The 13,883-nt window shown below is 35.2% G+C and overlaps 1 protein-coding gene across 2 annotated transcripts in view; it reads right to left on the reverse strand.

Annotated features, from left to right (window-relative positions):
- LOC145780044 (uncharacterized) overlaps positions 1-13,883 on the reverse strand; it is a 48,007-nt gene that overhangs the window by 10,484 nt on the left and 23,640 nt on the right. For both annotated transcript variants that reach the window (XM_082591750.1, XM_082591751.1), the window contains exons 3-11: positions 9,953-10,246; positions 8,983-9,639; positions 8,791-8,896; positions 8,221-8,332; positions 7,421-7,531; positions 7,152-7,226; positions 6,974-7,067; positions 1,485-1,588; positions 476-625 (exon numbers count right to left, since the gene is read on the reverse strand). In XM_082591750.1, coding sequence (XP_082447876.1) covers positions 476-625; positions 1,485-1,588; positions 6,974-7,067; positions 7,152-7,226; positions 7,421-7,531; positions 8,221-8,332; positions 8,791-8,896; positions 8,983-9,639; positions 9,953-10,246 — 1,703 coding nt within the window. The remainder of the gene's footprint in view (positions 1-475; positions 626-1,484; positions 1,589-6,973; positions 7,068-7,151; positions 7,227-7,420; positions 7,532-8,220; positions 8,333-8,790; positions 8,897-8,982; positions 9,640-9,952; positions 10,247-13,883) is intronic.

The raw sequence follows: 13,883 nt of genomic DNA on the forward strand, positions 1-13,883 counted from the left end.
TATTTTGGTCATTTTTTCTGATGAAAATATTGCCTTTCAAGTAGCTGATACAAACAAAATTTGCACTTCCTGACTAGCTACAACATTAAGTTTCGCTGAGAAACGTTGTCGTGTTTCTCAGCGAAACTTTGAAACAGCGTTGTCATGCCATTTTGACCGATATGACTATATATTTTTTTGGAAATTTTGACCGAATTGACAATATGTTTTTTTCGGACATTTTGCTAAAAAATCTGTCAATGACCGAAAAAAAAACCCAGATTCATTAAAATATAGAGCTTTCGCCACACAAGTGTGGCTTCTTTAGTATAATCTTATTCAAATAGAATCATATATTTTTCTCTATATTTTGTGTGTGTGTGTGACAAAAGCTCTTTGTTTGGTGTAACTCCGCAAGATTAATGTGCTGTATATATAAAGTGTTCTGTGGTTCAAAAAACGTTAAAAACACTGGGCTATGTGATATAAAACTAACCAGTGAGACATATTTCCAGTGAGGTATATCTATCTCATTTCGTAAATGCAACGGCAGATGATCAAAAATAATCCGTCCAGCAACTTCTCGCAAAACTTCAAAAATACAATCGCCAACATCTGTTCGAAGATACTTACCCCTTTGCATGACCTGTACAACAGATACAACAAAATTGTGAACTCATGGGACATATCAATACACTATAAAGTGTCAGATAGAAGAAAAAAAAATCCAAAATACACAGAGATCAAATATCACTTACCACCACATAAAAGCTGAAGTCACAATGCATACATACTAAATTTTAAATAATAACCACACAAAATTAGGTAAATCAAATCAAAAAACTTCATTTGAAATCAATGTTCTTATCTAATCAAAAAGAGATGACTCGTTAAAAATTGGGCACCATGGCTTACTTATTAAAGGGATACTAAAGGAAAAACTGACTTGGCGATTTTCCACGTTCTTTCTGTTTAAGTGTTTAACATGCTACCATAAAATGATTTTCAATAAAATTTTGCCCCATTGCGGTCTGACCACCATTGCGCGCGTGCTTTTGTCAGAGCTTTCAAAACTAGATTGAGCTTGAGCAGCGAAGCGTGCGACTGTACAGTTTGCGTCACTAGAGACTAGCAATCAGCTGATCTCGCAATAATTGTTACTGCGGGCGATTTGACTGTAGGCTATGTATGTATGTACATCAAAACATCAGACAGTTTGCTCAAAACATCAGATGTGGCAACGTGGCTTTTGTTATTGCTGTCTTTTGTGACGTATTCTCAAACAGGGTTTGCACTTTTGGTTATTTTGAATAAAAATAAAAATAAATGAAACATTGGACTTTGGGCCTTGCCAGCGCCATTGAAAACATTTTTTTTTCGGTAATTTTTCTTGAAATGTAATCTTGAATGTTCAGTTTACGCATTTTAATGCTTAATTCCCGTTTGAAATTTTCATTTAGTAGGCCTTTAAACAATTTCAAGACAATGTACAATATCGTACATACCGCAAGCTCTCTGTGGCAACCAACTATGAGGTCCATAATTTCTTCAGTGTAGTTACTCCAATCACAAAGTGAGATGATTTTTACGTATATAGCGCTTTCATCTTCTAAACAAATCAAATAAAATTAATTACTGCAGCTGAAAATCACTTTCTTTCTCTATTCAAAAAAGCCTGGTCACTTCGAATCACTGGGTTCGACCAGTTGTCTCAGGTTAACAGCTTCATTTATGTTAATTTTGGGAATATTCACTTAACATTTTTTCATGACATCTTTTCCTGTATTTTTTCCATGTTCACTTTTTATATTCAAAATTCATTTGGCTTTTAACTGATCTCATTGTAGACATACTGAGAACAAAATATTTATTTTAATGAAAATTTATTTTTGCATTTCAGCAAACATTACAAACAATTAGAGAAGTACTGATACCAATATTTTGGCCGATACCAATATTATTTTTTTTAGGCCGATACCGCTATTTTGGCCGATACTTTAGTGTTACAAAAAGAAGCAATTTTGGTATTTGCAAGAAATTATATCAAATGCTAAGTTTTATCTTATTTGCATAAAACAATTAAAAAAAAAGCTTTGAATTAGCATAATTTATCAAAGGGCGGGGAAACCCAAATTAACTTTTGCGAGTTTTTTGTTTCAGCGTGATGTCATTGTGTACAACATGCGTTTTAGAAAAAACAAATCCAAATTTTGTTGCCCTCGTCTCGCTAAGGCCGCTTTTGTTTGATCCCCGTAGGCGAGGCAGCGCGCGCATCTAGCCGTGACGCTGTGACGTCACAAGGTACATACAGTATTGTTCGAAATAATTGAAACTGTCAAGAAAACAGGCTGAATTTGTGTATACTGTATTTGGTTTATTGCGATAATTTAACAGATGTGTATAGTATAATACCTAATGTGGCCGCCACCTTCTCTCAATATTGCACGAACACGGTTTGGAACAATTTTTAGGTGTTACAAGGTCAAATCCCGCAACACAAAACAGCAGTGTAAAAAAAATCAACTGTTTTTTCGGTAGAAAACTGAAAAAACCCTGACATTGCAGCATCTGAAAAATCAGGCCGCCAAAAAAGTCAGAACACAAATGCCCTGGAACAGAAATAGCTTCCCAGTTTGTTTGGTTGGTGGACAACATCTTGTTTTCAGCCTGTTTTCTTGACAGTTTCAATTAATTCGAACAATACTGTATGTACCTTGTGACGTCAAAGCGTACAGCGTCACGGCTGGATGCGCGCGAGGCTTCGCCAACGGGGATCAAACAGGCAACAAAATTTTTATTTTTTTTTGTAAAACGCATGTTGTACACAATGACATCACGCTGAAACAAAAAACTCGCAAAAAGTTAATTTGGGTTTCCCCGCCCTTTAAAAATTCAAGAATCCTATCTTAACCGCATTGTTGTATCATAATAGTAGGTTCTAGTAATGAAAGGCCATCGTGATTGAGGATTGGGTATAAAGGAAGAAACATTACATCACAATTGGGGTTTCTGAAAAATTAATAAAGCGTTTGCGCTAACTCTCCAAATAAGCTATCATAATTGATAATAAGATGTAAAATGTAAACCAAATCATTTGTGTAGTCGTACAAAACCTATTCGACAAGTAATGTAAAACCTAAGGGCGCTTGTCGTTTGGTCGAGAAGCTTTTGCCAGGCCAAGATTACTCAGGTAGCAAAAATGCATAATTTCAAATCGTTTTTACATTGCAAAACGTTTAAAAAACCATTTAACTTGGTTGTTTTAGTAAGCTGGTTCTATCAGTTTTTAATTTAACTACCACCTTTCGTTGTAATAAACTCATCAAGCTTGAACAATATCATGGCAAAGGAAGTAGGCATGGCAGAGCTAGTAGGCTAAAAATGAAAGCAATGGGACTACGAATCCTCACTAAACCAATCACTAAATGGTCTTGTTGCACCTAAAATGACAACCTTATCTTTTACTGATCTCCAAAGCTGATGTAAACCTTAAAAATCATGTCGACTTATTCTTGATGCCCGCCCTTATCGAAAATTGTTCTTTGTAACACCGCTTTAAAGGTGGATTATGACTATAAACAAAAGAATAAATTTTAAACTTCAATTTGTATTGAATAATGAATATACATGACGTAATGTCTTCCAACCTTGTCACATATTTCTTCATTACGTAATGTCTATAATAATTGAAAACGAGTCTATTCACTAAAAATGAGACCAATGGGACCACGAATCCTCACTGAACCAATCAGTAAAAGGTCTTGTTGTGCCTACTGATCTCTGGAGCTGACGTAAACCTTTAAAAATATGGAATTATTCTTGTTATGGGATTTGACTACAGTACACATATTAAATATCGATTAATGGATATTTAGTTCCACTGAACTTCAATGTCAAAACCTATTGTTCACCATCACCAAACCGTGACGATCGAATTTGTTAATTCATTATTATTTATTCATTTGAAATTAGCGTCGGCAATTGCCGACGCAGATGCATGAATGGCGCATTACCGTCGGAAATAAAAATGCCGAAGCCACACGGGCGCTTGTAAGGACAAGATAACAAAAAAAAACTAATTTTCTTAGACTACACCAAACTAGGATGTTGATTGTTGATTCAATCTTACTATTGCTTGATGTTTTATTTGGGTTGTTTCCTACTTCGCCGTCGCTTAGACACATGCCCAGCTGGGAGAATTGAATCTTTTATAGAAATATCACCCTACTTGCATTGATTTAACGCCAGTAAACGTCAAATTATTGTAAACATCTACTCCTCATTGCGCCTCGCTTTCCGTTATCTCGTCCAGATAATACAGCATATGATGATTGATGATACCCATTCAGACTAGTTCTTTATCACACAGACTTTGTGTTGCTTGCAGTGTCCCAATTGTGACGAAATTGTGTTAGCTTATACGTAAATCGAGGCAATCTTCTCGCAGGGAGCTATTAATTTGTTACCGGTAGCTGGTTGAGCAATTAACATTATTTTATGATAATTCAACGTCGTTAGATGTCGAATTAATGTAAAACAAACGTAAATTTCTTATTGGGTATTGTTGTTAAGCAATTTAACCCGCCGGGAAAATTAAATCGATTTGTGCTGACTCGATCATTGAATCAACCCAAAATTAACTTACTTCCTCTCCCCCGTGAGTTATTTAACGTGAATTACCGTAACAACGTGCGTATCGCGTTGCTACTCTAAGTAGGACAACAAATCAAACAATGTGGTCGTGATAGACTACTCTGGTATATTTTTCGCTTCTCGTTTTACATGTTTTGGTACAATCTTTTAGTAATAAATGTTCACAGCAATTGCCGAGGCAATTTCAACTTTTGCCATTTGGCCTCGGCAACGTTTTTGCCGAAGTAAAAATATGCTAATTTCAAAGACTGATTATTCGATAAAATCTTTAGATGATGTCACGTCATTATGCCAATTTGAGATATAATTTCATTCATGACGTTGTATGGATAAAAAACGTTTACAAGTTTTATACTCTGCTGAGAGTAAAAAAGAAACACAAATGATAAATATTGGAGAAATTGAGTCTCCTTCACAACTTTAGAATCGAACAACACAAAACTGCTGAAACAAAACATTTTGTTTGAGTGAAGGAATCACTGCAAGCAAACAATGTCAAAAGGTGCGCGCAAGAAGTCATGGGAGTGTGAGGTATCAAAAGTTTGAACAGGCTGTTATTTTTACAATTTTGGTAAAGAGGTCACTTTCTTCAACCACAGACATATACAATCAACATTATAGAGCCAACATTGGTTTTATATGTCTGCTGTTATTTTTCTACATCAATGTGACTTTAGTTACTACTTTAAAAAATCTATATCTTTGCTTCTGTAGAAAATCCGCAGCAAACGCCTTGTTTACATGTTTAGTATCGGCCAAATGTTGCCGATACCGATACTAAAAAAATGGCCGTACATCTCTACAAACAATAGTTGTGACCACTAACAAATGGCTTCCCAAAATTTTAGGTTTACAACCCCTTTTAAGCTTTACATTTTTTTTGCAATTTTTAATGTTGATATTAAAATAATAGTTCAAAACATATGATTTTTATTGAAAGAGTGCTGCTATAGAAAATTAAACTAAATTGTTTGAGCAGTTTTAACAATATTATGTCAAAAAAAAAACAAGGAAAATGCATAGTTAGTGTTATTTAGTGTGATGGATGTGAATTTGTTAATGTCGCCAAGACGAAGATATTATCTTGTTTTTGTGGTCGTCATTGTTAAAAAAAGCAGACTCATACAAATTAACTCTAAACCTATCAGTTTTTAACTATTCAGAGACATCCTTTTTTAAAGATGTCCAATGCGCTGGTTTCTTGAAAAAATTTAGAAATTGAAAATTAATGTGAAAATTGAAGATGCCAACTAGGCTATAAGAGAAATGGAGGAGTCACTGTAGGTGCAAACAACTGGTGGACTCTGATGTTTCAGGATGAAGACCAAGCTTCTTTAAAGCAAAATGGTGAGAGATAAATGAGTTACTAAAATTCAGTGATGGTGAATTTTTGCAACAAAAAAGACTACTGGGATCTGACGTGGCCAATCAATATTTAACTGTTTTAAATGTATAATCACCTTTTACAATGTCATAAAGATGGTTTAATGAAGATTAACAACATTCTCTTCTTTCTGATCGTTTGTGGTTGTAGCAAGAGAATAATACATTCCTTATTATAAAAGTGATTTTGCTGAAGCAAGACTGCACAACTTTTAAGAGTTTGTTAAAAATTCAATACCATCATTTTGTCACACACCATTAGACTTATTTCAAACTGTTTTCTTATACAAATTTCACATCAAGAAGCACAAATAGTTAGTGAAGCAAAGTCAATGGAGTGAAACAGATTGACTTAGCACTTTTAAATCTTTGTCTTTGTTTCATGGTTCTATTTGTACAATTTATAAATATTTTTTCAACCTACATAAGTGTACAGTACCGTACGATTTATTGTAGTTGTTTAAACTACAAATAGAAGAATATTTTGACATTTTTGATCGTTCTCAGAAAAGAAATACTTTTGATTAAAAGAGAGGATACGCCATCCAAAAATATATATAGTAACGGTTTGTGGAACAGTGGTGTACTTACAACTCCATGGTGGCTCGAGACACAAGCCCTGCACCAAAGGGTAGTAAAGACAACCAGCACTAAACATTTTTAATCACAATAGCAATCCTGCTGAAATAAGATGGTACTGCTAATTTGCATTCATCAAATGCTGGCATTGGCACAACAATCTAACCTCTTAGTGTAATTTATCGATTTCGCTATAGTAATAGCATCTTTGAAATTGAAATAAGTAGTGGTTTCAATCACATTACTACATATATGCAGAAGAGCTGGTCTGGACAAAAATTGTTGATGTTTTTGAATGGTTATTTTTTAAAGGCCGGAAAAGGTGTCATAAATCCTATGCCACAAGTTTACAAAACTTGTTCAGTGTAGCTGTACTTACTCTTTGCAGAACAAGACAACCGAAGTAGCACCATGCCACAGTTCGATTTCTTTCCCGTCTGGTTAGCTAATGACCCTTTGGAACGACACTTCATCTAAACCAAATAAACAGATGTTCAATAAATGCCTATAGAAAAAATGATTTTATTACAACGTTCTTGAAATATTTTAGTCCACACCTTTTTGACTGTTTTGAGAGATGAGTTGGAGCATTTCTTTATATCACCTCGAGTTCTTGCACAAGTGCAACTTTCCTGGAAACATAAAAAAAGTGTCTTACATTGATTGTTTTCGAATAAATTTTAATCATTGTGCTGACATTATGTACATATTTATTGTCTTATATTAGAACACCTTTAATTGTTGTCGATAGTTATAAGTGTATAACTTACACACATGTAATCTACCGAACTTCTAGTCTGAGTACTCAAATAAAACATCAACTTACCATAGTATCACCAACAGGCTTATACGTGGTAGCAGTTTTTGGTGCACTGTACAGTTCTGGATATATCACAACACCATCACTCATTTTTACTTCTTTCCACAACAGTTTGTGCTACAACAAATATGTCAGATCAAATCATGAAACACTTTTTTGTGAAAACATACTTTATTGTTATTTAACATGTTTCATAGACAGTTATAAACAATGTAGCCAGCACAAACTGCTTCAACTTTGTATGGAGATTATGGAAGAATGTAGTAACATTTACAAAACGGTTATGCGTCAATTCAAAGCTGATAATTTATTTACCATAAAGACTATAACCCTAACCTTAACCCAGGGATCTCTGAAGAACAGAGATCTCTTCTTCAGAGATCCCTGCCTTAAAATTTCATCTTTGAATTGTGTGCTTTGAATTGTCCTGATACCTGACAAACCTGTATAATAAACTGTATTCAAATGTTCCATTCGCCGCTTACTCGTTAACAATTCTTCGCAACAGCATTATTTGTTAACTGAGTTATTGTGATTATTCTTGTATTGTTTGTTTTTGTCTTTTTGCATGTTTAATAATTAATATGAACTTATTGGTCTGATGCAAATAAATAATAAAAATAAATACTGTATAAATGTCTTTTCACTTTTCACAATGTCTAAAAATATTTTTTCACTTTAATATCAAAATATATGGCTAGTAGACTTGAGAAATACTGGAGATGTAAGTCTATTTTTGTCATCAAACAAAAGACACAACTAAAATACTTTATATCAACTTTTAGTACATAAAATAATCAACTTACCTTTGCTAGTTTAAGTTTCAATTGTTTATGTCTATGAACTTCATCTCTAACACAATTGATAGGAAGTTTGGCAAAATGCAGTGCTACGTAATCTTGTAATTTCTTTGCAGCACTAAAAATCACAAATTGGTTATGTGATTTGTGAATAATCGCAAAATATCACCCAGTACTTGATGTTTTTTGTCTAATACAGGCCTACTCCAAGTTTGAATTGAGAAAAATAAAAAGCACATGAAAAACTGGCAAGACATAATTGTATTTAGCTAGTAGTGTGCTGCTAATCTACCTCATAATCACTGATGTAATGTGCATGCCACTACACCCATGGATTGAGGAAGCTATATGAGTGTGTAATGAAAGATTTGTTGTACGGTGGCGGATGATTAGATGACCGCTAAGTCTGTTGCTGCCCTCCTTATTGCACTAAAATGTAACTTGCTACTATGCAACGTTGTTTTGTTCACCATTGTATGTAGCGCCACCAAAATATTATATTGACTTGTAGCTGGTGTACTTGTTCACCAAAAAGATTTTACATAAGGAATTGAAGCTAGTCACATTCAAACTGACCTTTGCTTTTTTGCCTTGTAAACCAAATACTTTGCAACAGCAACTTTCAAGCTGAGCGGCTGAAGTGAAAACAAATTTCTTTTCAACCTTTTAATGTGCACTTTGCCTGCAAAGATACATCAGTAAGCAACAAAAATGACAAGTTAGGTATTGATTTATTTACCCAATACGTTTACCATAGCATGTACTCACACTTTCGCAAATCGTTTCGATGCAATTTCTTTGGTTGGAGCTCAGAAGTGGTTGAAATACAAGTTCCATTTAATGAAAGAGGAAAGTGTGTGACAAGTGCTGTGAGGGCCATATTAGCCATATCTTTTGTTATTATTTGCAAAATGTTCTTTCTCTGCCTGTTTCTTTTTTTAAAAACTGGAGCATCAGTTGATGACGATGAAAAACGTTTCAAAGGATTTAATTGATTGTTGGATTGGTTGCCATATTTCTTTGGCAATGCTAACTTAGCACCTTTCTTGATTCCATTTGAACCAGAGGTTGCAGTGAAACAATGCAATCGTCCAGCATTCTTTTCAGATAACTTCCTTGAGAAGGAGCCATTGAAGGGGATGTTTCCAGGATCTACTACAGCAGAAGCTGCAAAGTCAGCTTTACATAAAGTTATATCTTGCAACATTGACCTAAACCGAGGGCAACCATGACCAGTTTTATATCGTGGTGATTTGTTGAGAAAATGCATATTAGGGAGTCCAGAAAGGATGTCTGTAACTGCATTATCTCTGCGGAATTTACTACCATGGGACTTCTGTAAAGTTGTTCTAACTTTTGTCAAATCAAACATTGGTTTCTTTGCTTTGGCATAGTTTGTCGTTAACTTGGCTGATACACATGTTTCTGCAATAGAATTCAAAGAATTATGTGTTGTACAACAAAAAACACAAGAAACATTAATCATGTTACAAAAATAACCAGAAATACCAAAGGGTCCTCTGAAACAGTAAAACCATCTTAAAGTTAACTGCCAACTGCCATCATGTTGATGAAATTTTGAACATATATTAAACTTCTCTTTACATTATACAACAGTTGCATGTTTCTACAAAGTTGCAAAATACATTGCTATTACTAGCATTTAAAAAATGTAACAACTACTAGTTGACTATGCAATATGCATTGCTGATCCAACTGCAATGCTTGGTGACATTACCTGGTTTACAGTGCTGATTCTGAAGTTTAGCTTCAATTTCTCTGCGTTCTTGTAGTGCAGTAGATAAAGTTTTGACATAACTTGCTTGACAAGTTGGAGTGCTATATTTAACGTTTCCTATGTCAATAGCCCATGGTTCAGATATGCAATCCATATCACCCTCCAAAACTTTATTTTCTGAAGCCAGCATGTCATCAAGAAGTGAACTGCAGAAAACAGACTTTGTATCTGAAGGCAATGAGTGTGAGGAAGTCATGGTATTGTCTTGTTCACTTGTGGCACTCACACTTTCACCTAAACATTATTGTTTAGTTACTGCAGCAGGAGACGATTCTCTGCCTACATTCAGTAATTCCAGACTGGACGAAATTGGGCTTAAAAAGCGAGTGGGCCTATTAATTGTAGACTTGATGAAGAGAAGACTACTGCAGTTTCAAATGCAAAAACAGACACTCTACCGAGCTTCCCCAATGTCTAACTGAAATGGTTACTTAATTAAAAAGCTTTTCATTTGTTTTGTACAATTGCTAAATCCCTTTTAATGGCAACACCTGCTTAATCAGGTCAATTTGATATGACAGCCTATTCAGTCAGATTCCGCAAAGTTAATTGGATTTTTAAAATCATTAAAGGCTACATTTAAAAGAACAAAATTTTTGTCTTGCTTGTTAGATATAACCACGCAAATTTTTATTAAACTTAACGAACCGTCACTCAGCCAAATATTAGCCGTCCCCCAAATTTAAACTACACAAATGCTGACAAATTTTTATAAGGTATGACTTATAATCGTGTAAATACAGTATATATCTCATAATGTACACTAACATTGGTTTAAGTAGGTTGCTCAGGCTAGTTTTATAAATTTTTCCTTATATAAAAGTCTCTACACAAAATAGTGCATGATTTCAGCTTCCATCAACAGTTACTCGACTCTAGTCTTGACCTACACAATGTAAACCAATATTTAGTGGCATACCTCTATTTTAATAAGTAATTTTGGTACGGTATTTTTCAGTTCTTGTTGAAAAAGATATGTGCAACCGTGAGTTTATATCTGACATCCAAAAACTTTTCTACTGGTGGCCAAACACAATATATTAAATTTGGACATGGCAGCATTGTACCAATAACAGTGGACACCCTTAATATGATATAAAAATGATCTCACAGCTTTTCGCACTGCGTTGTTCAAAAAAAAATAGAAAAAAAATTAGTTTAATATTTCTGAAAACATGGCTGCAATATTAGTTTATAGAATACTGCATTATATATGAGTACTTACATCTTGTACAACTACAAACCATACAAACATACCCAGCACAGCTTCTATTCACTCCAGCTTAATTTTTAGTTTCATGGAAGAAAATAATGCTCTTTTTATATTGTTATAAAAAATGATTTTTTTTTCTCTGAAAAATTATAAAATGGATTGCTATGAATGACTGTAGATTCTACATTCCAAAAAGTTTCTGAGTTTTTGTTAAAAACAAAAGAAGCATCATCAGCCATCCATCACTATCACAAAATCGAGCTCTACTAACAGACATTGTTGCATCAACGAATTTGATATATCTAATTTGATACATCTGATAAATAGTTATATTTATTTTTACTTCCAAGCTGGAAAGTGCATTATTAATTTATTATGTTCAGTATGGTAATACCACTTTGATGTAAAAATGCAAACGCCATCTGAACACGCATACAGTCATTCCAAAAGAATGGCACCTCAGATGACTTAGGATTAGAGATGTACCGATACCAATATTTTGGTCGATACTGATATCACTTTTTTAGGCCGATACTGATGTCTGATACCGATATTTTGGCCAATACTTTGGTGTTACAAAAAAGGCAATTTTGGTATTTGCAAGGAATTATATCAAGGTTTAAAAGTCCACCGTAATTGAGGATAGTGTTGGGCGATATATCGAATTTTCGATACGATATCTTTTCAATATCGAATTTTCAATACGATATCTTTTCAATATCGATATTTATTTCAATATCGTTCGATATTTTAACTATTACAGCCCTAACTCGTAACTGCAAACCCCTACAAAAACGTTGCCAGGCCAAACGGCAAAAGTTGAAATTGCCTCGGCAATTGCTGTGAACGTTTATTACGAAAAAATTGTACCAAAACATGTAAAACGAGAAGCGAAAAATATACTTGAGTAGTCTATCCCGACCACACTGTGATTTGTTGTGATGTAATAATACCAAAAGTAGCGATAAAGCGAACAACGCGATACGCACGCTGTTGCGGTAATTCACGTTGAATAACTCACGGGGAGGAAAAGTAGGTTAATTTTGGGTTGATTCAACGTTCGAGTCAACACAAATCGGTTTAATTTTTCCGGCGGGTTATATTGCGTAACAAAACCCAATAAGAAATTTACGTTTGTTTTACATTAATTCGACATCTAGCGACGTTGAATTATCATAAAATAACGTTAATTGCTCAACCAAGCACCAGTAACAAATTAATAGCTCCCTGCGAGAAGATTGCCTCGATTTACGTATGCACTAACATCATTTCGGCGCAATTGGGATACTGCGAGCAACACAAAGTTTGTTTGATAAAGAACTAGCTGTCAGAATCGGAATCATTAGATGCGGCATCGGAGGATGAGGTTGTCGCGGCAGCACTGGAATCAAAAACAACAAGAGGCTCATCGCTTGGCTGTAAATCTACACTGTCTTCGCCGTTCGCAATGAAGCGTCCACGTATTGCGGCTTTCGGGCTTTGATACCCATCCACACGCCTCAGAGCTCCATCAGGGTGTTGACTAAGGAGCAAATCTATGGCTGTACCATAACGACTGGGAGGAATGTCTAACTAACCCTAACCTTTACAAGCACTCGTTTGGCCTCGGCATTTTTAATGCGCCATTCATGCATCTGCGTAGGCAATTGCCGGCACTAATTTCGAAAACTGAGAAACTCTTTTCTTAATTAGAACAAAAATATCGAAAAGTATCGAAATATCGAGTATTTTTTCAAATATCGTATCGTTTTGTTTTTTTCAATATCGCCCAACACTAATTGAGGAGTGGGGTATAAGGGAAGAAACATTACATCACAATTGGGGTTTCTGAAAAATTAATAAAGCGTTTGCGCAAACTCTCCAAATAAGCTATCAGGGTTCGATTTTAACGCTAGTCCAGGGGTGTGCAACGTGCGGCCCGCGGGCCAAATGCGGCCCGCAAAGAAAAGTTGTGCGGCCCGCGACGATGTGCCAATTTTGAATTGTGTGTGGCCGCGAAACGTGTTCATAATTTAGTTTAGTCTTGTACGTGCGAACAATTCATTGTAGAGTGGAATATTGTACATTTCGCACTTTCTGTTAACCATTTTAGAAATCTCCCATCGGCCACCGCTAATCCGATTGTCTTTAATTATTTGGAACGTCAGTAGACCTGAGGCCTAGAGTTGCACAGAGAATAGCTGAACTATAAAACCGTATTCTGACGGTAATATTGTAAAGCAGTGTCTTATCGATGTCGCAGAAGAAATGTGCCCTAAAATGAAGAATGAAGCTCGAAAAAATAAGTCTGTCACGGTGGACGATAGCGAGGCGTATCGATGATCTTGCTTGTGATATTAGTGACACTCTCATGGATAAGGTGAAGAACTTTGTTTCATGGAGTTTTGCGATTGATGAAAGTACGGACCAGAAGGACACAGCACAGATTGACCACAGTTGTAAAACGAGTGGACAAAGACTTAAACGAAACGGAAGAGCTTCTGTCACTACAGTCAATAAAGGGCACGACAACTGGTGCTGACATCTTCACTGAAGTAATTGATGTTTTTGACAAGTTCGAACTGGACTTTTCCAGCTTATGCGGAATCGCAACTGATGGTGCTTGATCCATCTCTGGAACTGGCATTGGATTCATAGGTCTCTTGAAGTCTGCCTTGA

This window comes from Aplidium turbinatum, chromosome 11 (assembly GCF_918807975.1).
Source record: "Aplidium turbinatum chromosome 11, kaAplTurb1.1, whole genome shotgun sequence".
NCBI classification, from domain to species: domain Eukaryota; kingdom Metazoa; phylum Chordata; class Ascidiacea; order Aplousobranchia; family Polyclinidae; genus Aplidium; species Aplidium turbinatum.